General features: G+C 38.9%; 1 protein-coding gene across 9 annotated transcripts; it reads right to left on the bottom strand.

The window, feature by feature from the left end:
* Positions 1-4612: 4612 nt before the first annotated feature.
* LOC100611163 (protein FRG1B) lies at positions 4613-26691 on the bottom strand. Of its 9 annotated transcripts, XR_010150847.1 has the most exons (6): positions 26590-26691; positions 23186-23277; positions 22102-22212; positions 6037-6204; positions 5643-5758; positions 4613-4983 (listed from the first exon to the last, which is right to left on the bottom strand). XR_010150847.1 is itself a non-coding variant. In XM_063792764.1 (4 exons), the coding sequence occupies exons 1-4, from the start codon at positions 26596-26598 to the stop codon at positions 6153-6155; spliced, it is 264 nt and encodes an 87-aa protein (XP_063648834.1). In that variant the 5' UTR covers positions 26599-26691; the 3' UTR covers positions 4613-6152. The 9 variants fall into 9 exon arrangements, 2 of the variants coding, with proteins under 2 accessions (XP_063648834.1, XP_063648835.1); XR_010150844.1 differs by having other exon boundaries at positions 4613-5764; positions 5881-6204; XR_010150845.1 differs by having other exon boundaries at positions 4613-5764.
* Between the last annotated feature and the right edge of the window lie 446 nt (positions 26692-27137).

Below are 27137 nucleotides of genomic sequence, written 5' to 3'. Positions count from 1 at the left end.
TTTGTTTGTTTTTGAGACAGGTCTCACTCTGTCACCTAGGCTGAAATGCAGTGGCGTGATCGGAGCTCACTGCAGCCTCTACCTTCTGGGCTCAAGCAATCCTCTCACCTCAGCCTCCTGAAAAGCTGGGACCACAGGCTCATACCACCATACCCTCCTAATTAAAAATTTTTTTTTGTAGAGACGGTTTTTCCATGTTTCTTAGACTTGTCTCCAACTCTTGAACTTAAGCAATCTGCCTGCCTCAGCCTCCTAAAGTGTAGAGCTGTGTTTTCAGTCTTTTTTTGAGCTGTTTTACAATCCAGCTTTGAATTGATAACTTTGGATTCATTCTGACATTTACAGATTTTACATCCTACTTCACAAGATGCTCATAGCCTTAATCCATTACAGCCGCTGCCTCACATCCATCTCTGCTCATAGCCTTGATCTATTACAGTAGCCACCTCGTCCATCTCTGCTCATAGCCTAAACTTATAGAAGCCAGAGGGAAGAAATGGAAGCCAACGTGAGATCAGAACACACATTTTATAAGAGTATAAGAAATTTAAATATAGCAAAGTATATCATGAAGTTTGTAAAAGATGTGCATGGCTAAAATTTATTCTTAATCAATATATTCTATAAATTGGGAGAAAATATTAAACACATGAAAAATAAGGAACTTGGGCTGGGTGCGGTGGCTCATGCCTGTAATCCCAGCACTTTGGGAGGCCGAGGCTTGCGGATCACATGGTCAGGAGATCAAGACCATCCTGGATAACATGGTGAAACCCCGTCTCTACTAAAAATACAAAAAAATTAGCCAGGGGTGGTGGTGGGTGCCTGTAGTCCCAGCTACTCGGAAGGCTGAGGCGGAAGAATGGCATGAACCTGGGAGGCAGAGCTTGCAGGGAACCGAGATCACGCCATTGCACTCCAGCCTGGGGACAGAGCGAGACTCCGTCGCAAAAAAATAAGAAAGAAAAGTAAGGAACTTTCATCATTAATATATAACTAATATGACAAGAATGTGGTTTATGTTTTTATCTTTGCAAGATTTAGGAACATTTAGTGGAAGGAGGAAGAATTTATAATCATGGGGAGCGTGTATGATACTGGAGGGAGGCTTCTGACAAGGGGGAAATGGCATCACGAGGTATGCTGTGGTCATAGCTATGTGGGAGCGCAGCTAGCTGTGATCTCCCCCATCAAACCCACTGGGCAGTGTTCAGTTACCAACATTGAGATAGAGCTCACCCACCCAGGACAGAAGAGAAAATATACACTGCAGTCAGAAGCCACTGTGTAGGAAGCTCCTTTCAGAAAGAGGCAAGGGATATTTGATTTTTTATCTCTAGTGTCTAGTACAATGTCGAGAACACAACAGACATTCCATATGCACAGTCATATCCTATGTATCTGTATTTCTTTTCCAGCAGGGACTGGAGGTCCTAAGCTTCATTAATATGGTGAGCCAGTGCCCACATGAAGAGTAGGATCTTAGCAATGTCACCTGGACATCCATTTAAATGCTCTTGTCTTAGCTAGTCAAAGTGTGGTCCATGAGTTTGCATTTTAATAAGAAGATGCCAGGGTGAATCTTGTGCATGTTACAGGGAAACACTGTCCTACATCGTATCTGACAGGCTCTCATAGTCGCCATCATCACGGGAATCTTGCACACGTTACAGGGAAGCACTGTCCTACATCATATGTGACAGGCTGTCATATTCACCATCATCACGGGAATCTTGTGCATGTTACAGGGAAACACTGTCCTACATCATATGTGACAGGCTCAAATAGTCACCATCATCACGGGAATCTTCTGCATGTTACAGGGAAGCACTGTCCTACATCATATGTGACAGGCTGTCATATTCACCATCATCACGGGAATCTTGTGCATGTTACAGGGAAACACTGTCCTACATCATATGTGACAGGCTCAAATAGTCACCATCATCACGGGAATCTTCTGCATGTTACAGGGAAGCACTGTTCTGCATAGTATCTGACAGGCTGTCATTGTCACCATCATCACGGGAATCTTGGGCAAGTTACAGGGAAGCACTGTCCTACATCATATGTGACAGGCTCAAATAGTCACCATCATCACAAGAATCTTGTGCATGTTACAGGGAAGCACTGTTCTACATAGTATCTGACAGGCTCTCATAGTCACCATCATCATGGGAATCTTGCCCACGTTACAGGGAAGCACTGTCCTACATCATATGTGACAGGTTCTCATAGTCACCGTCATCACGGGAATCCTCTGCATGTTACGGGGAAGCACTGTCCTACATCATATGTGACAGGCTCTCATAGTCACCGTCATCACGGGAATCCTCTGCATGTTACGGGGAAGCACTGTCCTACATCATATGTGACAGGCTGTCATAGTCATCATCATCACGGGAATCCTGTGCATATTAAAGGGAAGCACTGTCCTACATAGTATCTGACAGGCTGTCATAGTCACCATCATCACGGGAATCTTGTGCATGTTACAGGGAAGCACTGTCCTACATCATATGTGACAGGCTCTCATAGTCACCATCACCAGGGGAAGCTGCATTTAGAGCATTTAACTATATGGGCTCTGAAATCAGATAATTTAAGTTTAAACTTATTTCTACTTCTTACTAAGCAGAGAACTCTGGGGTGAAAACTTTACAAGACCCAGTTTTATCATGTCCAAATTAGAGGCATGGTGAAATTATAGCATTTTGCATAGAATACTGTTTTAAGTATAAAATGAAATAGTAGATAGTAAGCTTCTGCCATACACTGACTGCACAATAAATATTAGTTAATAGTAACTCATTTAATCCTAAGGTCTATAAATTTGTGCACAATAATTTTTTGTGACTACCCAAATTTTCATAATTAGTCTAGATTTAAAATCAAGGAATGTTCTTATGTGTAGTTGGCAATCAATATGACATGCCAAAATTATATGTAAGTATTTTATTGATGGTGGGGATATAATAAATTTACCATCAAAAGAGAGACGATACTCTATATTTGCAGACTCCAGAAAGCTGTCTCTCACATAAGAATTTGCAATTTCTGGGGGAAAAGAAAAAGTTGATTGTGCAAATAAACATTACCATGGAGGCTTCTCTATGGCAACATCAAAAATGAAAGCTGATTCTCATCTTCCTAACAATCTGCAAAGACGAGAGAAACACAACCTACTGAGCATCAAGTTAAAGAAGGAGAGAATTTGAGTGGCACAGGAGGAAATCATGTCACCGCTAGGGAAATCAATATGACCAGTGCTCCTCTGCCCTCCTCCGAGGCTAAGGATGGGTTAAATATCAGTGGCTGACCTCAGGTAATGGAATGAGCAAAAAAGCTATAAAAATGCATGCATTACATAATTAAGAGGGTGGGAAGGGATTTTTTTAAAAAGGCAATTCCTACTTGGGTTCCTTCCTGTTCACCCCATTGGCCTAGAATTCTGGGAATGGCTGCAGACAAAACAAACACTGAGCAGATGAAATTCCCAGTAATTTACTCGTCAAACATACTCAGCCAGGGGGATGACACTGCATTTATGCAGGTCTACCCAGGGTTGCACTCTGGAACAGAGGGTGTGGGAGGCAGGCTTGATAGAAATCAGAGGGTGGAGTAACCCCTGGTCCCTTCAGGGATGTGCTTGACTAATTCAGAGTTTTGCAGTCTGGTGGGGCCATGAAAGCCATTAGGCTGAGAACATGGTGGGGTGCTGCATGAAATTTTAGGTGTCACAATACAATTGACCCCTGATGCTTTAACATCAGACATTTATTTTCATGATGACTAATATTTTGAGAGGCTGAGAGAAAGCTGCTGAGACATTGTAATAAGTGCTTAGGGATATGAGAAATTAGGAAGGCCACAGTTATGAGTAATGTAATGTGGAAACCGATGCAAATCTACTGCCCCCATTTATTTAGCAGGAGGCAGGAAAAGTGATCTGGGGTCTCTGGCAGCACAAGCCTGTTCATAAATATTTGGGTGACATCATGCATTCCCCATGCATTGGTTTAGAGATCTGGGGTCTCTGGCAGCACAAGCGTGTTCATAAATATTTGGGTGACGTCATGCATCCCCCATGCATTGGTTTTCATGTCTCCAGTGAGTTGTTGGGCAAGTCTGATATTACTGATCCACACGCAGCAGGCAGCTTCCTGTACGGAGCTACCTCCACCCCTTGGACAGTCCAGGACTGAATGGTTGTCAAAAATGTGAACTCCTTGATGTCCAGTAAAGGCAACTGAGGGAACTGTGTAGCATTGGTGTAAAAAGTGCAATTTCCTAAGAAGCATGAACTTAAGAGTAATCAAAGCCTGTGGCAACAGTGGAACCCAGCAGGGCGTCCACTCGCTGCTTCGTAACTTAAATAGGGATTCTTTGAGGAGCTCAGTCTATCTCTCAACTAAAGCAGCTGCCTGCAGCCTATAGGGGCAGTAGAAGCCCTACTGGACACTTTCACAAGCCTAGCACTGTGTTTTCTGATGAAATGTTGCCTTGGTCACCATCAGTAGTGTCTGGAACTCTCTGCAGGGGATAAGGAGTGTCCCTGTGAGATCCGTACTGTGTCCTTGGTTAAAAAAAAAAAGGCATCTGTTACCTTGACTGTATTCTGAGTATCCATGAGGCAAGAAGTTTCTTTAATTCAATGGGGAGGGAAGGTGGAGAATTCTTGGCAATTGCCAAAAATTTGTAAAAATGTACAAATGGGGCTAATTGTTGGCCCAGCATCAGTGCTGAGATGACCACCTCAAGTTTGGCCAGTCGTGCTGAGGCTTTGGTGTCATCCTTTATCAGGGACATCCTAGCTAAGCGAGGGAAGGCAGCAGCATCCCACTGAGCTCCATCACGTCAGATGATGGCATCCATTCAGGAGGTGGACGAACTTCACTGCTGGTCACTCAGTCGATCCCAAGGGGCCTCGGAGACGGGTGACTTCCAGCAACACAGACTAAGGATGAAGGAGGCCAGTGTTTCCTGCAGATGAGAATGGCAGGGGGTCCAGGTTTGACTCCATCCTGATGCAAGGAGGTCTCTGCAGCTGTGCCAAGGCTGTGGGGTGCTGCTTCCCAAGGCCTGATGGCCAGATGGACATGAAGCCTCGTGGACATGGATGCAGAGCCCTCTGTTTCCAGAGGGTCCAGCATGTGGTCAGCAATCGCTGCCCTGATGCTGTACAGAACAGGGTCAAAAGGGGCAGGTTTGTTTTTTACATCAGAAGCCCATGGACTACTTATGGCCACCATATGCAACCCAGATACTTCAGGAGGCATAGGAAGAGGTTGCTAAATCATCCACAGTGTGTTCTCTGAGGGAATTCATAGGAACACCTGCTAATTTAAATTCGGACAGATTCCAGACTTGGAGGAGGCTTCATTCAAGGTGGGTCAGTTTGCCAATGACAGCATCCGTGAGATTAAGTAAGATTTGTAAATAAGAAATATATTGTCACCTGAACCCCAAGTAAAGAATTAAAGGGCTGGGCACAGTGGCTCACACCTGTAATCCCAGAACTTTGGGAGGCAGAGGCAAGAGGATCGCTTCACCCCAGGAGTTTCAGACCAGCCTGGGTAACATAGCGAGACCTTTTCTCTACAAAAATATAAACAAAATTAGCTGAGTGTCATGGCACACACCTGAAGTCCTAGCTACTTGGAAGGCTGAGATGGGAGAACTGCTTGAGCTCAGGAGGTCGAGGCTGCAGTGAGTTGAAACCATGCCACTTCATGCCAGCCTGGGTGACAGAGCAAGACTGTACCTCCAAAAAACAAAACACAAATTAAAGAATATTAGGCTTGTATTAACATTGTGGATGCTGAGAGGATGAATAATTATTTTTTGAAAGTCTCAGGAATAGGGCAGCCCCATATTTACCAAGGAAATTTCAGGAATTGAAGCAAAGTGGCAGGGCCTTGCACTACTGTGTTGGGAAAGGTCCATTCCCTTTGTGTAAGCCTCCTTGTGTCTGTGTGTCCTTAGTGTGTAAAATGAATTTTCTCTGAGAATGATGTCATCAGTACAATGTCACACCTGTGCTCCTGTAGAAAGGTGGTTGCAGTGAGATCTTGTCTGTGAAGATTGCATGTAATGACAAGGCTGCCGAGGCACTCCGTGGGTCGCCTGGTCCCTTCAGAGACGAAGGAAGGCTATGACTGAGACTCTGTTAAAATAGGCACCAGAAGAACATGGTAGCCAAATCTGTAACAACAAAATATTTATCAGTTGCATGAATATATATAGGTTTATTATAAGGGATTGGCTCATGTGGTTATGGAGGCTAAGAAGTCCCAGGACCTGCAGTCAGCAAGCTGGAGAACCAGGACTGCCAATGTTGGAGTTCCAGTCCAAGCCTAAAGTCCTGAGAACCAGGAAAGCTGATGGCATAAGTTACAGTCCACGTCTGACTTCAAAGTCGAGAGAAGATCTACGTCTCAGCTCTGAAATCATCAAAGAGAGTGAATTCTCTCTTCCTCTACCCTTGTGTTTTATTTGGGTTTTAATGGATTGGATGAGGCCCACTCACACTGGGGAGGGCAATTACTTTACTAAGTCTACATATTCAAATGTTCGTCTCATCAAGGAACACCCTCACAGACACATCCAGGGAGTTTAACCAAATATCTAGGCAACCCAACTTGGCAAATAAAATTAACCATCATAAGGTGAAAGAGGTATACGATCTGAAGAGAAACCAGGGATGCAGGATGGTTAAACATCTGCAAGTCAATAAATGTGATACACCATATAAACAGAATTAAAAACAAAAATCACATGATCCTCTCAATACATGCAGAAAAAGGATTTGACAAAATCCATCATCCCTTTATGCCTAAAACCCTCAGCAAAATTGACATAGAAAAAGCATTTGACAAAATCCAGAATCCCTTTATGATTAAAACCCTTAGCAAAATCAACATCGAAGGGACATATCTTAAGGTAATAAAAGCCATATATGACAAACACACAGCCAACATTATATGGAATGGGGAAAAGTTGAAAGCATTCCCCCTGAAACTGGAACAAGACAATGATGTCAACTTTCACCAGTTCTATTCAACATAGTACTAGAAGTCCTCGCCAGAGCAATCAGATAAGAGAAATAAAGGGCATCCAAATCGGTAAAGAGAAAGTCGAACTGTCACTCTTTGCTGATGACATGATCGTATACCTAGAAAACCCTAAAGACTCATCCCAAAAGCTACTAGAACTGGTAAATGAATTCAGCAAAGTTTCAGGATAAAAAATTAATGTACACAAGTCAGTGGCTCTGCTATACAGTAATAGTGAACAAGCTGAGAATTAAATAAAAAACTCACCCCCTTTTACAATAGTTGCAATAAAAACCTTAGGAATATTATAATTCCTATAATTATAATAGTATATTCCTATAATTGTCAATTGCATGCAATCTTTGCAGACAAAATCTTAATTATATCCGGAATACTTAACCAAAGAGACAAAAGACCTCTACAAGGAAAACTACAAAACACTGCTGATAGAAATCATAGATACAAAGAAATGGAAACATATCCCATGCTCACGGATGGGTAAAATCAATATTGTGAAAATACCATACTGCCAAAAGCAATCTACAAACTCAATGTAATCCCCATTAAAGTACCAACATCAGTCTTCACAGAACTACAAAAATTCACACGGAACTAAAAAAGACATAGAAGGGAAATACCTTAAGGTAGTAAAAGCCTAGAACCAAAAAAGAGTCTGTATAGCCAAAGCAAGACTAAGCAAAAATAACAAATCTAGAAGCCGACTTCAAACTATACTAGAAGGCCATAGTCACCAAAACAGCATGGTACTGGCATAAAAATAGCCATAAAGATCAATGGAACATCATAGAGAACACAGAAATAAAGCCAAATACTTACAGTCATCTAATCTTCAACAAAACAAACAAAAACATAAAGCAGAGAAAGAATACCCTATTCAACAAATGGTGCTGAGATAAATGGCAAGCCACACATAGAAGAATGAAAGTGAATGCTCATTTCTCACCCTATTCGAAAATCAACTCAAGATGGATCAAGGACTTAAATCTAATACCTGAAACCATAAAAATTCTAGAAGACGACATTGGAAAAAACCTTCTAGACACTGGCTTAGGCAAAGACTTCATGACCAATAACCCAAAAAGCAAATGCAACTAAAACAAAGATAAATAGATGAGACTTAATTAAACTAAAAGGCTTCTGCGCAGTAAGAGAAATAGCAGAGTAAACAGATAACCTACAGAGTGGGAGAAAATCTTCGCAATCTGTACTTCTGATTAAAGGACTAACACCCAGAATCTGCAAGGAACTCAAACAAACCAGGAAGAAAAATATCCCATCAAAAAGTGGGCTATGGACATGAAAAAACAATTCTCAAAAGAAGATAAGCAACTGGCCAACAAACATGAAAAAATGCTCAGCATAACTAATTATCAGGGAAATGCAAATCAAAACCACAATACAATATGATACCCCTTCACTCCTGTAAGAATGGTCATAATCAAAAAATCAAAAACTAATAGATGTTGGCATGGGTGTGTTAAGAAGGGAACACTTTTACACTTTTTGGAGGGAATGTGAACTAGTACAACAGCTATGGAAAACAGTGAGGAGATTTCCAAAGAAGTAAAAGCAGATCTATCATTTGATCCAGTAATTCCACTCCTGGGTATCTACTCAGAGGAAAATAAGTCATTATATGAAAAAGATACTTTCACACGCATGTTTATAGCAGCACAATATGCAGTTAGAAGAATTTGAAACCAGCCTAAATGCCCATCAATCAGTAAGTGGATAAAGAAAATGTGGTATAAATATTTACCACATGGAATACTACTCAGCCATAAGATGGAATGAAATAATGCATTCACAGCAACCTGGATGAAACTGGACACCATTATTCTAAGTGAAGCAACTTAGGAATGGAAAACCAAACATTGTATGTTCTCATTCATAAGTGAGAGCTAAGCTATGAGGATGCAAAGGCATAAGAATGATACAATAGTCTTTGGGGACTCAGGGAAAGCTTGGGAGTGGTGGGGTGGGTGCAGTGAGGGATAAAACACTACACAACGGGTACAGTGTACACTGCTTGGGTGATGGGTACACCACAAATCTCAGAAATCGCCACTAAACAACTTGGTCCTGTAACCAAAAACCACCTGTTTCCCCAAAACCTATTGAAATAAAAAGAAAACCATCATATTCCCCAAAAACCTATTGAAATAAAAAAAAAATTAACCACAATATTAGGCATTGGGTACGAGGGCCTGAATGGATGGGAGCACTGCAGTCACATTACAGTAATCCACTGTGAAACACCATTTATTATTTGCAGGTTTAAGAACAGGCCAGATTCTACTGCTAAACGTTGAAGCAATGAGGATTATCACCCCTTCACTAATTAATTAGGTCTTATATAATAAGTTTTATTTATTTGAAGTCATGTTGTAATTTATGTTGGATCATATTTGATAATTTATCAAGATGGGGAGGCTAGGCACGATGGCTCACACCTGTAATCCCAGCACTTTGGGAGGCCGAGGCAGGGGAGGATTTCTTGAGGCCAGAAGTTAGAGACCAGCCTAGGCAACATAGCAAGACTCCACTTCTATAATTTTTTTAATTGGCTGTGCTGGTACATGCCTGTAATCCCAGCTACTTGGAAGGCTAAACTGGGAGGATTGCTTGAGCCCAGGAGTCCAAGGCAGCAGTGAGCTATGATTGTGCCACCGCACTTCATTCAGCCTGGGTAATGGAGCAAGACCCCATCTCTAAAAAAAATGAAAAATTAAAAATAAATCAAATTTAAAAAAAACAGGAGAGGGAGTTCTGTAAGGTTACATTTGGTGAAGTCAATGTGTAAGTTCAAATGATTTAATATCAATTTGTTACTCATAGGGTCAGAGCATCCAGGTCACCTATGGACAAAGGCTTCTATGACTACGGTAAATTTAGTCAAGGTAACAAATGTGAGGCATAACTATGTGTCCTGTATTCTATATGCAGTTACTCTGCTAGGATTAGGGGATGCAATGTTTAAATTTAGTGAAATCTCAGGTATAACAAAGTTTGAGCTCCAGTATTGGTTAAGTTTGTGAAGGTATGCCAATTGGTAGACTTCAGCAGATGTTAAAATTGATTCGAATACATGCTGGAGAGTTACAAATACCAATCAGCACCCTTTTACCTTTGGACTGTATAGGTTATTTTAGAAAATAGTACATTTCCAATTAGGTCAGCTGATAGAATTCCGTTTTAATTTAAATTTTGTTTTTGTGCATATCCAAGTTCCTTCCCTTCCTTCCTTCCTTCCTTCCCTGCTTCCTTCCTTCCATCTTTCCTTCCTTCATTCCTTCCCTCCTTCCTTCCCTATTTCCTTTTCTTCCTTCCCTCCTTACTTCCCTCTCTCCTTCCTTCTTTCCTTCCTTCCTGCCCTCCTTCTCTCTTTCCTTCCTTCATTCCTTCCTTCCCTCTTTCCTTCCTTCCTTCCATCCCTCCCTCCCTCCCTACTTCCTTCCTTCCCTCTCTCCTTCCTTCCCTTTTCTTCCCTCTCTCCTTCCTTCCCTCCTTCCTTTCTTCCCTCTCTCTCATTTTTTTGCCACTGGATATGGCGAAGGTTGTTCTCTTTCCCACTCATATTTATAATTTCTTTTTTGAAACAGCCCCAAATCGGTATCTTCAGAGTTAAGGTCCTCCTTGTGAGCAGATTGTGTGGTTTAAGAACCCTAGACTTAAGTCAGGTTTGGATTTCTCCCTTCTCTCTGCCTCAGGGGTACCACAGGTGTCTTTTCCTATAACCCTGGGAATTAGATCTTTTTTGTGGCAGAATCATAAGTCACAGAGCGATGCAGCACAACCAGCCCACAATTCAGGGGTCAGTGGATTTAAATCATCTTCTGCTACGGCTCCATCTGGTTCTTCCAGGACTTCCCTCCCCCCCCTTTTTTTTCCTTTTGGGGTGTTGAAACTTTAGTGGTATATACATTGCCTCATAATCAGTAAAAACTCCCCTTATCCCACATCATGGATTAAAGAGAACATTGCCAGGAGCCCTTCAGTCTTCTAGAAGGACTTTATTTGATAGGTCCTTTTTCCATGGTTTAGAATAAAAGAGGTAATAACTAGAAATATCTCCCTCATAATAGGCTCTACAGCAAATTCTACTTTAAAGGCTGTTGTTCATGTCTTTAACTGTGGCTGCCCTTAATGTTTTTGTCATCCACAGACAATTGTCTCATTTTGGTCCTCTTTAAATGATGGTCTTATAATCAGCTATAAAATTTAACAGATGCCCTTAAATGCAGGATTCTGATTAATGACGCTGGAGATTGTCACATTAGAATAGAGGGAAAACTTTCAAATAGAAGAGTGAATGATGTTTGGGCTACTTTGGACTATATTTTTATAAATATGTTATTAATATGTGTTCCAAAATTATTAGAAACTTCTATAGAAATGTAATCCCCAGTGTCGGAGATGGGGCCTGCTGGGAGGTGGCTGGTCCATGGGAGCAGTTTCCAGTGGTTCCAGGTGTTGGAGACGGGGCCTGCTGGAAGGTGGCTGGTCCACAGGAGCAGCCTCCAGTGGTTCCCACTGTCGGAGATGGGGCCTGCTGCGAGGTGGCTGGTCCATGGGAGCAGTTTCTAATGGTTAAGCATAATCCCCCTAGTGCTGCTCTTGTGATAGAGTTCTCATGAGATCTTGTTGTTTAAAGTGTGTAGGACCTTCCCCCTCTCTCTCTTCCTCCTGCTCCTGCTTTCCCTTCCACCATGATTGTTAAGTGTCCTGAGGCCTCCCCAGAAGCTGAGCAGATGTCAGCATCATGCTTGCTGTACAGGCTGTGGAACTGTGAGCCAATTTTCAGTACTCTTGTTTTCTTTTTATTTTTTAAAATTTTATTTTAAGTTCCAGGATAAATGTGCAGGACATGCAGGTTTGTTACGTAGGTAAACGTGCACTGTGATGATTTGCTGTACCTATCAACCCACAGCCTAGGTGCCTAGGTATTAAGCCCCACATGCGTTAGCTCTTCCTGATGCTCTTCCTCCCCGTCCCCAATGACAGGCCCCAGTGTGTGTTGTTCCCCTCCCTGTGTCCAGGTGTTCTCATTATTCAGCTCCCACTTATGAGTGAGAACATGTGGTGTTTGGTCTTCTGTTCCTGTATTAGTTTGCTGAAGATGATGGTTTCCAGATTCATTCATGTCCCTGCAAAAGACATGATCTCATTCCTTTTTATGGCTGCATAGTACTCCATGGCGTGTATGTACCACATTTTCTTTATCCAGTCTATCACTGATGGGCATTGGGATTGATTCCATGTTTTTGCTAATGGGAATAGTGCTGCTATAAACATACGCTTGCATGCATCTTTATACTAGAATGATTTATAGTCCTTTGGATATATACCCAGTAATGGGATTTCTGGGTCAAATGGAATTTCTGGTTCTAGATCCTTGCAGAATTGCCAAACTGTCTTCCACAATGATTGAACTAATTAACATTCCTACCAACAGTGTAAAAGTGTTTATTTCTCCACAGCCTTTCCAGCATCTGTTGTTTCTTTTTCTTTTTCTTTCTTTTTTTTTTTTATTATACTTTAAGGTTTAGGGTACATGTGCACAATGTCCAGGTTAGTTACATATGTATACATGTGCCATGCTGGTGTCCTGCACCCATTAACTCGTCATCTAGCATTAGGTTTATATCGCCTAATGCAATCCCTCCCCACTCCCCCCACCCTAAAACAGTCCCCAGTGTGTGATGTTCCCCTTCCTGTGTCCATGTGTTCTCATTGTTCAATTCCCACCTATGAGTGAGAACATGTGGTGTTTGGTTTTTCGTCCTTGCGATAGTTTGCTGAGAATGATGGTTTCCAGTTTCATCCATGTCCCTACAAAGGACATGAACTCTTCATTTTTTTCTCCTGCATAGAATTCCATGGTGCATATGTGCCACATTTTCTTAATCCAGTCTATCATTGTTGGACATTTGGGTTGGTTCCAAGTCTTTGCTATTGTGAATAGTGCCGCAATAAACATACGTGTGCGTGTGTCTTTATAGCAGCATGACTTATAGTCCTTTGGGTATATACCCAGTAATGGGATGGCTGGGTCAAATGGTATTTCTAGCTCTAAATCCCTGACGAATTGCCACACTGACTTCCACAATGGTTGAACACGTTTACAGTTCCACCAACAGTGTAAAAGTTTTCCTATTTCTCCACATCCTCTCCAGCACCTGTTGTTTCCTGACTTTTTAATGATCGCCATTTTAACCCGTGTGAGACGATATCTCATTGTGGTTTTGATTTGCATTTCTCTGATGGCCAGTGATGATGAGCATTTTTTCATGTGTTTTTTGGCTGCATAAATGTCTTCTTTTGAGAAGTGTCTGTTCATATCCTTTGCCCACTTTTTGATGGGGTTGTCTGTTTTTTTCTTGTAAATTTGTTTGAGTTCATTGTAGATTCTGGATATTAGCCCTTTGTCAGATGAGTAGGTTGTGAAAATTTTCTCCCATTCTGCAGGTTGCCTGTTCACTCTGATGGTAGTTTCTTTTGCTGTGCAGAAGCCCTTTAGTTTAATTAGATCCCATTTGTCAATTTTGGCTTTTGTTGCCATTGCTTTTGGTGTTTTAGACATGAAGTCCTTGCCCATGCCTATGTCCTGAATGGTATTGCCTAGGTTTTCTTCTAGGGTTTTTATGGTTTTAGGTCTAACATGTAAGTCTTTAATCCATCTTGAATTAATTTTTGTATAAGGTGTAAGGAAGGGATCCAGTTTCAGCTTTCTACATATGGCTAGCCAGTTTTCCTAGCACCATTTATTAAATAGGGAATCCTTTCCCCATTTCTTGTTTTTGTCAGGTTTGTCAAAGACCAGATGGTTGTAGATATGTAGCATTTTTTCTGAGGGCTCTGTTCTGTTCCATTAATCTATATCTCTGTTTGGGTACCAGTACCATGCTGCTTCGGTTACTGTAGCCTTGTAGTATAGTTTGAAGTCAGGTAGCATGATGCCTCCAGCTTTGTTCTTTGGGCTTAGGATTGACTCGGCAATGTGGCCCCTTTTTTGGTTCCATATGAACTTTAAAGTAGTTTTTTCCATTTCTGTGAAGAAAGTCATTGGTATCTTGATGGGGATGGCATTGAATCTATAAATTACCTTGGGCAGTATGGCCATTTTCACGATATTGATTCTGCCTACCCATGAACATGGAATGTTCTTCCGTTTGTTTGTATCCTCTTTTATTTCACTGAGCAATGGTTTGTAGTTCTCCTTGAAGAGGTCCTTCGCATCCCTTGTAAGTTGGATTCCTAGGTTTTTTATTCTTTGAAGCAATTTTGAATGGGAGTTCACTCATGATTTGGCTGTCTGTTTGTCTGTTATTGGTGTATAAGAATGCTTGTGATTTTTGTACATTGATTTTGTATCCTGAGACTTTGCTGAAGTTGCTCATCAGCTTAAGGAGATTTTAGGCTGAGACAATGTGGTTTTCTAGATATACAATCATGTCGTCTGCAAACAGGGACAATTTGACTTCCTCTTTTCCTAATTGAATACCATTTATTTCCTTCTCCTGACTGATTGCCCTGGCCAGGACTTCCAACACTATGTTGAATAGGAGTTGTGAGAGAGGGCATCCCAGTCTTGTGTCAGTTTTCAAAGGGAATGCTTCCAGTTTTTGTCCATTCAGTATGATATTGGCTGTGGGTTTGTCATAGATAGCTCTTATTATTATGATATATGTCTCATCAATACCTAATTTATTGAGAGTTTTTAGCATGAAGTTTTGTTGAATTTTGCCAAAGGCCTTTTCTGCATCTATTGAGATAATCATGTGGTTTTTGTCTTTGGCTCTGTTTATATGCTGGATTACATTTATTGATTTGCATATGTTGAACCAGCCTTGCATCTCAGGGATGAAGCCCACTTGATCATGGTGGATAAGCTTTTTGATGTGCTGCTGGATTTGGTTTGCCAGTATTTTATTGAGGATTTTTGCGTCAATGTTCATCAAGGATATTGGTCTAAAATTCTCTGTTTTGGTTGTATCTCTGCCAGGCTTTGGTATCAAGATGATGCTGGCCTCATAAAATGAGTTAGGGAGCATTCCCTCTTTTTCTATTGATTGGAATAGTTTCAGAAGGAATGGTACCATTTCCTCCTTGTACCTCTGGTAGAATTCAGCTGTGAATCTATCTGGTCCTGGACTTTTTTTGGATGGTAAGCTATTGATTATTGCCACAATTTCAGAGCCTGTTATTTGTCTGTTCAGAGATTCAACTTCTTTCTGGTTTAGTCTTGGGAAGATGTATGTGTCAAGGAATTTATCAATTTCTTCTAGATTTTCCAGTTTATTTGCGTAGAGGTATTTTTAGTATTCTCGGACGGTAGTTTGTATTTCTGTGGGATCGGTGATGATATCCCCTTTATCATTTTTTATTGCACCTATTTGATTCTTCTCTCTTTTCTTCTTTATTAGTCTTGCTAGTGATCTATCGATTTTGTTGATCTTTTCAAAAAACCAGCTCCTGGATTACTTAATTTTTTGAAGGGTTTTTTATGTCTCTATTTCCTTCAGTTCTTCCCTGATTTTAGTTATTTCTTGCCTTCTGCTAGCTTTTGAATGTGTTTGCTCTTGCTTTTCTAGTTCTTTTAATTGTGATGTTAAGGTGTCAGTTTTGGATCTTTCTTGCTTTCTCTTGTGGGCATTCAGTGCTATAAATTTCCCTCTACACACTGCTTTGAATGTGTCCCAGTGATTCTGTTATGTTGTGTATTTATTTGTTTAAGGCAGAGTCTTGCTCTGTCGCCCAGGCTGGAGTACAGTGGCTTGATCTCAGTTCACTGTAACCTCCACCTCCCAGGTTCAAGCGATTCTCTTGCCTCAGCCTCCTGATTGGCTGGGATTACAGGCGCCTGCCACCACACCCAGCTAATTTTTGTATTTTTAGTAGAGATGAGGTTTCACCATGTTGGCCAGGCTTGTCTCAAACTCCTGGCCTCAAGTGATCCACCCGCCTCAGCCTCCCAAATTGCTGGGATTACAGGTGTGAGCCACCGTGCCTGGTCTGTTTCTTGTATTTGATGATGAATATCTGTTATTGACAGTCACCCTGCCTGTTTCTTGTATTTTATGATGAAAATCTGTTATTTACAGTAAGAGCATGGGGGCTTAGATTAACAACAGGGTTTGAGAAAAGCAGCAGTGAAATTTTGGTTCTCAAAACAATTGATGTCTTATTCCTTTTTTTGAACATGGGTATTGCTAAAAAAGGCCAGCCATTTTGAAACTTGATTTTATTGTCATGTTCTCATTTTGAAATTCATCTTATTGTTTGTCCGAATTGGCAGCCGTATGTGGAAAATTTCAGTTTTGCACATTTTCAGATTATTTTCATTTTTACATCAGAGATTTTGAACAGATGCTATACAAAATTATTAATTTATTTATTCAACAAAATTTAGTGCTGGTTATGTTGCAAGCACTTAGTGAACTTCATGCTGTACACGCCTCAGATACTTTTGTGAATGTAATGGCAACATCAAAAACTTTGCCCTTATGCACCTTATAAACCTTTAATTTCAAGGCATGTTGATAAGTGAGCCTCTGCTATAACATGCTTTCATTGTCATTTAATTAACCATTATTTGGGTATACCTTATATTAAAACTGATTATTAAAAACTGGAAAATATTTAACACATCTTTATCTTACCTTTTTCCTTAACATATGTAGATCAAGGGAGTCACTGAGAATCAATTTTAGGGATAGTTATAAAAATCTTAACTTTGCAACTATAACTTTGTCCTCAATGCAATAACTGGAAAAAATAATTTACGTTTCAAAGGCTTTAATCTTTGTATTTTTTTGAAAAGGAGCCTTTACCGAGATTCTTTAAAAATTCTTGCTCTGTCCTACAGTAGAGACTGATGGACTCATGGATATGGTCCTCTAATGGATCTGTACCACCTCAGTTCTCTGATTGTCGCCCTCCTGTGGTGAAAATTAAAGCTTATTTTCATTTCATGTCTAGGATGTAGTATGTTCTTGTTGGGAAAAAATGATGTTTCTTGAGAAGTAAGTGCCTTCAGTATCACTGTGTGTCAGTTAATAAATATGACTAATATCTACTTTTACCAATGGCTGCAATTTGATCCTTAAACAGCCATCTTTAAATTATACTTTTTCTTTGGTTAAAGAAAAGTAATTATAATAGACATTAATTATTTTTACATAATTTTCTTATGTGGACACCCATTCTTAGAACTAAAACTTTCAGATGTTTATATTACAAGTACAATTATTATTTATTATTATTAATGTCAGTAGCCAAATGTAATCAACTCTCTTCCTTTTACTTCCTTTTTTGAATCAAAATGTTACACTTACACAAGCAAGAGCAACAGCTCTATATCTGGATCACTGCAGTGCCTAGAAGATACAACAGCACAATTTAGAAATCCAAATTTCCAGGAAGTCTCTGCACATACCTCTAGTACAAAAGATGCTTCAGAGACTAGAGGGTCAGAGGGCAAAGAGAGGAAATATTCAACTCCCAGTTCAGGTAAAAAGGGAAGAAAGCCTGGTGTTGAAAGAAATCCAAGAATGACTGTGTCTGCAACTCGCTCCTTTCTGTAAAGTATTCATGGTGTTTTACTTAAAATATTTGCTCTTATGATGGTCAATAATATTAATAGTTATGCTTTGTAAAAGAATTTATTCTTTACTTATAATTAATGGATCATTCTAAGTTATTATATGTTTAGTTGATATAGTAAGATGATGTGAAAGATTTGTTGCCTGTTAAATGTTTCTGGGATCTTTGCTTTATTTTTATATTATGATCTGTGCTTCCAAAGTTGAGCTGTAATTTTATTGTTTATACAAATGTAGAATAAACCTTAAGTTTGGGGAGAAAAATGAAAGCTAGAGTTTTCCTTTCAGCTATAGAACAGTCATTTATTTCTATAAATGTTCTTTATGTAGCTTTCCTAGTTCCACATTTAAAAAGATAAATACGGGGATCTACACAGTTTTCAGTAAATAATAGTTCTTGATTAATAATGCATTATTATAAATCTTGAAGTTTAAAGTAGAATTTTGCTCAGCTCATATCTTTTATGGTCAGGCTGCTATAATTATGTAATACCCAGTTAAATTTCAATTTCAGATAAACAAGGAATAATATTTTAGTATACGCATGTCCCAAATACTGCATGGGATATACTTACACTGAAAAAAGTATTTGTTTATCTGAAATTTCAAATTAACTGGGCATGCTATATTTTCTGTGGCAACCTGCTTTATAGTTAACAGAGTAAGTCAGCTGAATTTTAGAATACTTAACCCAAACCTGGTGTTCTAGGTCTTTCCTTTTTGTAATTATTATTATTATTTGGAGTCAGGGTCATGCTCCATCACTCAGGCTGGAGTGCAGTGGCACAATCACAGTGCCCTGCAGCCTTGAGCTTCTGGGCTCAAGTGATTCTGGCACCTCTGCCTTTGCCTCCCAAGTTGCTAGTACCACAGGTACGTGGGCCCAGCTATTTATTTATTTATTTATTTTTCTCATAGAGACAGGTTCTCAGGCTGGTCTGGAACTCCTGGGCTCCAGCAATCCTCCCACCTCTGCCTTCACTTCCCAAATAGCTGAGACCACAGGCACACGCCACCACCATACCCAGCTTATTTTTTTATCAGGTTGGTGCAAGAGTAATTGCGGGTTTTGCCATTGAAAGTAATGGCAAAACCCGCAATTACTTTTTGCACCATCCTAATAATTTTTTGTGGAGACAGGGTCTTGTCCTGTTGTCTAGGCTGGTTTCCAACTCCTGGGCTCGAGTGACCCTCCTGCCTTGGCCTCTAAAAGTTCTGGGATTACAGATGGGAGCCACTGCACCAAGTTACTTTGTATAATTTTTAACATAAACATAAATATTTTGAGAAATAGAAATGTTAAAACCATTGGAAGAAAATATATTGTAAAGTATACAATAGAAAGAAACAATCAAGCAAAATACAACAAATACAACATAAAATTATCAAAATTTTCAGAGGAACAAAACAGAATCTAGTTTTACAATATTCAGAATTCAATCCCATTATATCAAACATATAAAGAAACATATTCAAAGAAAAAGGCAATCAATAGAGACTGACCTCGAGATGACCCAGATGTTGGAATTAGTGTGGATTTTTAAAGTAGTTATTGTAATTCTTACTAAAATCAAAACCCTAAAAACCCATAAAATAAATGGATAGGAAATCACAGCAGAGAAGAAGAAACTACAATAATAACAAAGGCTCAAGTGGAAATTCTAGAAGTGAGAAAGTTTTCAAAATTAAAAAATAACAATCAGTTGTGTTCAGGAGCAGCTTGGAGGTGGTAAAGAGTCAATGAACCTTAAAATACAATTGAAATGATTCAATCTGAAAAATGTGAGCAGTCATAGGTTGGGGTGAGGGAGCTTTCCTTTGGTTAGTGCTTTTAGGTAGTCTTGGTTTTGATATGATTACTAGACTGATCCGTCAGGGGCATGCTAAGCCAGAGTTTATCTTGGTTTCAGTAGTGCTTTAACCAAAACTCATGATATTCTTGTGTACAAGATGGAAGAAGAGTGGACCAGATGACAATATTTAGATGCAGTCATTCTTAACCTCCGTTGCTCTCCCAGTGGTCTAGCTAGGGTTTGTATAAAGTGGAATGGGAGGAATAGGGAAGGAGCCCCCACCTACCCTCTCCCCTTGTCCACTTGTCCTCCTCCACTAGTGGATAAAGTCCACGGGAACAGGCAAGTTATTTTAAATCTGTATCTTCTGTTGTCAAGATCTGTAATCAGTTCTGCTCGCTGGACTGGGGAGAGGAACCAAGGGAACATGAGGGTGAATGGGTTGACATGGAGTCCAGGAACACACTGTGCCTACATGCAGAATGTTTGTGCCAGGAAAGCCAGTCAGCAGGCAGATGGTCTCAGATACCAAGCTAGGGTTGGGAAGCAGGATTCAGTCTCCTGAAGGCGTGTTCCTCATTCTGTGGTTTGTATCACTTGAACCAACCTCAGTCCTGAGGCAGAATTTCCCGTGGCATCTGATACACAGCCTGGATTTGGAGCACTCACTGGGATTAGATGCCACGGGAATATTGTGTTTAGGAACTCTGAAAGAGACAGGCTTCAACAAAGCAGACCTAAGCAACACGTAGCGTCTGAACTTCTTTATCAGCTTCCATTCCAGCCCAAGAGGACAAAAGCATCACATACATATCCACTGTGGCAAACCTTTCCTCAGTAGGGAGTTTTCCCAGTACTACTCTCCCCTCTGTTCTGAGACTACTTGCTCCTTTGTAATGTTTCTACTTTCTGTCCCACTCCCTAATAGATGATTTGTCCTTTCTGCCCGGTCCCCTAGTTCTGATATTTGGATTGTCTGTGATCTGGATACTACTTAGGAGGTAGAATCAAAGCCTTGTTGATTGGATTGGGAGTTTCTAACTTCCTATTAAAGGCACTGATTAAGCATCTATTGTATAAAGTAAGTAAGATTATGATCCAGTAAGAAAGATTCCACAAGTAGCGCAGGAAGAATTGGTTTCTACTACACTTCATGCTTCAGGACAGGAAATCCAGAAAAAAATTATGTGGTATGTTAAGTGTGTACTGTAAGTTTCATTTCCATGTGAAAAACTGTAGTTAGCTAAAAAGTACATCCATGAAGAATCCTGATTAAACTTGTTTAATCCTGGTTAAACTAGGTACTAGCTAAATAATAATTTCACAACAACTCAAGAACTCTGTAAAAGCATTTCCTCTGAATATTTTATTCAGAAAAAAATACAAAAAGATAAGGCAGAAACAAAAATCCCAGTCATTTGCAGTATCTGTCGGCTTTCAATTTGGTTATCTTTTTTAAACAAAGAAAAATAGTAAAATTAATCTATGTAAAACATGCCACATATATTCAACTGCTACTAAATATAAAAAGCTTTAAAACTGTCTGTTCAATTTTGGTTACTGTATTACCACAACACTTATATTAAAATATGTATACTTTCAAATTTGGTTTCTATAAAAAATGGATTCTAATCTTATAAAAGTTATTTCCTAATATTCAATAAATGTCACCTAAGGGCTTTTTCAATCCAAATAGCAATTTTAATTATTCTAGAATTTAAAGATGCTTTAAATTTCCATTTAATAGGGTGAGAATGCTGTATTATTACGAGTGATAAAAGTTACAGGACATAGAGGTTATTCTGTTTTAGAGTCCACATCCTGATTATATTTTATATCCTCTTCTTGATTTCTTACAACTAGATACATACTCATTTGCTCAGCTGGAAAAAACTCTTAACATTATTTACTGACTTTAGGTATGAACTCTACCAGCTAGTTAATAGAAAATATGTAATTAAACATTGCCTTTATCAAGTAATGTAAAAAAAATGTAAGAGTAACTTTGCAACATAGGACTTGAATGAGCGGCTGGTGATTATCAAAATCTGGCACTTAATTGATTTATACTTGTACACTCACAGCTAAATGTCTCTACCTGTTTTTCTATGTTGTAAATCTAGGACACTACTTATCTACATAGGAAGAGTAATAAATATTAATAATGTGCTATGATAAACATCCTGCACTCTTCCAAATCTTACAATAAAACTGTTTCAATTTCACTTGTTCAGCTTTTATACTTAGTTTTTTAGTTGATCTATGCTTATTTTAAGGAACCTGAACTACTCTAACAGAATCCACATAATTTTTATATTAGTCAAACTGCTTCTTTCTAACTCTGGTTCTAATAGTTATAAAAAGATGATGATAAATTTATGAAGTAGATACAGTCAAACCTGAATTTCTTAAAATATATACTTAGAATCGGTTATAATTTTTAGATATTCTTTCTTGACAGTCTTTTCCCAAACTCATGATGTCCTCTCTAGGTAATATTGCCACACTCATAAATTAGAAATAAACACAAAAATGTGAAAACTACAGTAATTTAAGAGAATATAGGTTTTCTACATGCCATTTCTATGGGCTACTGAAAATAGTGAAAATAAGTAAATAAATAGCTACCTGTCCAGAAGCATCTCATGAAAAATCCATCTTTCTGAGCCTTTTTTAAGAATTTTACTCTCTTCTTTCCTTATTTTAAGTTTGTGGTCTTGGAAGCTCTGAAATTTCTTTCTGCAAAGAAAATGTCTTCATTGAAAAATACCTCAAACTGATTATACATATTTACTATTAAATTTGTAAATACCGTTAATTTCTTTTTCACTTATTAAAAAGATCTAATTGTAGGCCAGGCACAGTGGCTCATGCCAGCAATCCCAGCACTTTGGGAGGCCAAGGCAGGCGGATCACTCGAGGTCAACAGCCTGGCCAACATGGTGAAACCCCATCTCTACTAAAAATACAAAAATTAGCCGAGTGCAGTGGTGCGTGCCTGTAGTCCCAGCTACTCGGGAGGCTGAGGCAGGAGAATCACATGAACCTGGGAGGAGGAGGATGCGATGAGCCGAGATCATGGCACTGCACTCCAGTCTGGGGGACAGAGTGAGACTCTGTCTCGGGGGAGAAAAAAAAAAAAAGTCTAATTGTATTTTTTTAAATAAGCTGGAGATTTTGAACAACAAAGATGACCTTCATAACCTCTCAAGAGGAGGGCCACTCATTGACTGGGTAGCAGAAGGCCCCACTTCTATTAAGGCATGCTGGCTGGAGTCCCCTGTGTCCTGGCCATAGCACAGCCTTTGACTGGCATCAGGCCCATTCTATGAATGAATAGAGAGATTGACTAACCAGAGTGACTACCTTTGGGAGCTGGTAGGATGATTAGGAAAACTGAACCCTCAAGAAGAGAAAAGCATTTAGCTCAGTGCTCTGTCCTAGAGGCTACATTGTGTTGCCTCTTCTTGTCCATCAGTTTTCATTTTTTCAGACAGGGTCTTACTCTGTCACCCAGGCTGGAATGCAGTGGTGATCCGAGCTCACCGCAGCCTTGAACTCCTGGGCTCAATCCTCCTGTCTCAGCCTTCCGTGTAGCTGGGCCTACAGGCATGCATCACCAACCCCAGCTAATTAGGTAATTTATTTTGAAAGCACTTTGAGAAGCACTTCACTGTCAAATCTGTAGGTCTAAAAGGAAAATCATACATACACATAATTGATTTCACATTGTTTTACATTTCCTTTGTCTTCTTCTGGAATGTCATCTTTTTTCTTGGTTTCTCTTTCAGCACAGGATCTAATCTAGATATTGGAAAAGAGAATCCAATGGGTTATATGTTTATCTTCCACCTTCCCCACTTTACGCATCACATAAGAACATTCGAGATGATTTCTTATGCAGAAGACAAAATTAACTGAGCAACAATATTCAGAAAAAGACAGGTTCTGGCTATGTGTTTTTACTTCATATATATAATCTATATGAGTAAGTGCTATCACATGCTTTCTCCACAGCCCTTGTGTCAGAAACACTACAGACAAAATTATTTCAGAAACACTTTACACATCAGATTCTGCTAGGCAATAAAGAAATCATTAATTTAATTTTGTCCTCCAAGTGAATACACTGAGATCAAATTATCCCTAGTAGACAAGTGTTCATTTGATCAGATTAAAAGCTTAATAGCTATTTTACATTGCACAGACTATTACCAAAGTATTAAATCTTTTAACATTACACAACTTGTTTTTAATTAATTGGAACCCACCTCTTTTACTAGCTTCTTATATCCTCCTAAGTTTGGATAGATGTTTACTATCACATGTCATAAGTTAATTAATCTGCATTCAACAATTAGGATCGCCCACAGAACAGGCAATTGGCAATGGTAAGGACTCAAGTCTCCTAAGGGATCTCTGTGGCCAGAGTCCAGTTCCAGGGCTGCTTAGAAAGTGATGACAAATAACGTGTTTGTGCCAATGACATCTTTGTGACAGTTTTGATTGGAGGGGTCCCAGACCAGAAAACATTCCCTGCTAGGGCCTGTAGCACAATGCCACCTTTAGTAAGAGGGGTCTGTGTTCTGGTAGACAAGGCAAGCTCATAAAGGTGAAGGGCTGACAGAGATTAGGACAGCCTGCAATTAAATGGTACAAAAAGAGTCCTAAATAATCACTGTTCAGAGCTTCCAAGTACTTGACTAATCAAAAAGACCCAGAAAACTTTGTATTTCATCTGAAAATTGCTTTAAATCATGAAAAATGCAATCTTTGTATAAGTATCTTTGTATCTTTGTATAAGTGCAAAGCACTGCACATATATTTGCAATTGTTGCCTTCAGTAACACTTTTGTGATGATATCCAGATGAAAAATAATTTAAACATGATACAATAAAATATAAATAAATAAAATTAAATGTAAGTCACAAACCCATCTGCATTTCCCCAATGACCTGTTTCCTGAGAAGCAATGTGCTATGAAATACTGAGAGTGGCCTCTGGAGTCAGCTGGGCCTGGGTACACATCCTGTCTTTCCACACTTTGAAATCACTGTTATTTCCATGAACTGACTGACAAAAACCACGAGGATGTAAGGAGGATCAGAGGCTGTCTTCCTGTCTGTAAGGCTGAGTTCACATCCACCTCACAGGAGCATTATGGAAATTCAAGACTACAACGCATGTGCCGGATGCATGCAACGAAAAAATATAACATTTCACTTCTCTAACTGTAAGAAAATACCTACATTTTAGATTGAAATTGTTTGAGCTTTAGATTTGAAAGTATCTGAAATCAAGACTATTCTAAAAAGAAAATCAAACATATGACCGGAAATCTAACATGAAGCACATACAGAGAATTGATAGATGCTTTTAAATTACATTGGTAGTAGAGAAAAATGTAACATAAATTTTTATGCTCTAATTATAAGAATGAAGGGCATTTTAGAAAAGGCATTTGCCCCCTCTCTTAGAGCCTTCCACTCTGGCCCCCACAATGCCTTACAGAGCAAATCTGGGTCAGACTGGATGCAACCTGTGATTCCCAACAGAGGCAAACAAAGTAAGGTTCTGGATGCTCAGTACTGGGATGGAATGCCAAGACACAGAAAAGCCATGTGTCAAGAAGGGGGGAGTTATTCTTTAGACACATCCTGGTATATGTTTATCATTAAAGATCAGTGCCTTTGCTCAGTACTGCGATGGAATGCCAAGACACAGAAAAACCATGTGTCAAGTAGGGGGGAGTTGTTCCTTAGACACATCCTGGTATATGTATATCATTAAAGATCAGTGGCTTTTGTGAGTCTAAAAAATTAATCCTTAAATGTTTTCATCAAGTTCCAGTTAACTACCTGATTTATGTAGGTTATATTAACAGTATTATTTGGAATTTCACCTTGATATGAAGATGTCTGTGTAACTTTTACAATGATGTAAAACAAAGAGTAGGATTAGGGAGGGCACAGGCCACTGGTGCAATGGATAACACATCTGACTATGGATGAGGGAATTTAGCCTGGAATAAGGAACTTTTATTTCCAGCTTAGTGATGCACATGAATTTTAAAAATAAAATAAAAACCATGTTTTATGTGATTCATGTTTCTCCTAATGCAAAGAAGACAGGTACTATTAATAAAAATATTTTTAAAATGTAAGGGCTAAGGCCTCAGAAGTTCTGCTATGATTTTTTACGTTTCATAGAGTGATTATCATCACAGAAGCTCAAGCATTACGTAAATACAAACACGTATACCCCGATCTGGTAATTCTGCTTCTGGAAATTTATCTTCAGGTCTACCCGCACATCTACAAATTGATGCATATTCAATGTTATGTACTGCAGCACTGTTTATAAGAGCAAAAGACTGGAAACAGCCTAAATTTCCATCTACAAAAGACTAAATAAATTAAGGTACATCCCTAAAATGGAATTTTGTGTGGCTGTTAAAAAAGAGAGAGAGAGAAAGAGAGGAAAAGCAAGACAAAGAGAAAACGTTCTACATTCAAACTAATAGTAGAAAACTCTCCAAGATACAATTTTAAGGAAAAAAAAATCAAAGTCGAGAAGACTATAGAGGAGGTTGTCTTTAGTGTAAAACAGTTGAAAATTATAAATATATTCATATGTTTATAAAGAAACTTTAGGAGGCTATAAAAAAACAAAACAAAGGGAACGAGGAACAGGAGCTGGGACACAGGTGAGTAAGATGCATGGCAGGCATGTATCTTAATCTTTTATGCTTTTATTTAAAAATGTTGGACCACGTGTACATGTTATCTATTTAAAAAATCAGATTTTAAAATACAAGCAAGAAAACAAGAAAATGAAAGCCTAAAAGGAGCATGTGGAACTACCAGAAAAATATACTAATCCATGGAGATAATGGCAAGGTAGTTCCTAGATGCACTGATTTCTCTAACATATTGTATAAACAAGCCACCAACTATGGGATTTATAATTTAAAATGAGTCTATTTGAAACACCACATTATAAAAAGCTATTAACTAAATCTTTAAAGTGACAGTAAATGATGACTTAACATTTTAAAGAGATACAGTCACATCGCATGTGTGAATGCAGTCATCTGTATAAAATGTCATCATTACCTTGATCATTTATTCTTCTGCTGTTTTACTTTTTGCTTCTATGTCCCCTGCTTCATTGCATCTAATAAAGCAGCTATTTGAGGCCAACAAAGCCATTTTCCCCTAAGTGAAACAAAATAACAAAATAGCCATGAGGATACTTCTTGTGGAAGAAACATTAAGTGTTTAGACTGAATTAATTTTTCCTCCCTGATTTAAAAATCACAGAAAAGAACTTAGAGAAAAACCTGAAAAATATAATACAAGAACATATAGAAAAGGAAACCAAAATCACCTTTCATTTTACTATTCAAAGATTACCACAATAAACATTTGTAATGTATCTTCCTAGTAGGACTAAATTCTAATTAGATGAGGTAGGATTGCTTCCTTTCTGAAAGATCTACTGAAGATGAAACTGATTTAGTTCTGTTTGGAAAATTAACTTTAAAAACAGGAACATAATTATGAATGCACACTTTATTCAAATATTAACATTTTAAATAAAATTTATTTTCTTCACAATTAGAAAACATGAAAAGGTACATACAATACCTTTGGTGTTTTGA

This window comes from Pan troglodytes, chromosome 15, assembly GCF_028858775.2.
Source record: "Pan troglodytes isolate AG18354 chromosome 15, NHGRI_mPanTro3-v2.0_pri, whole genome shotgun sequence".
NCBI lineage: Eukaryota > Metazoa > Chordata > Mammalia > Primates > Hominidae > Pan > Pan troglodytes.
Note: the sequence above shows the minus strand (reverse complement) of the source record. Positions and strands in the feature narration are given on the sequence as shown.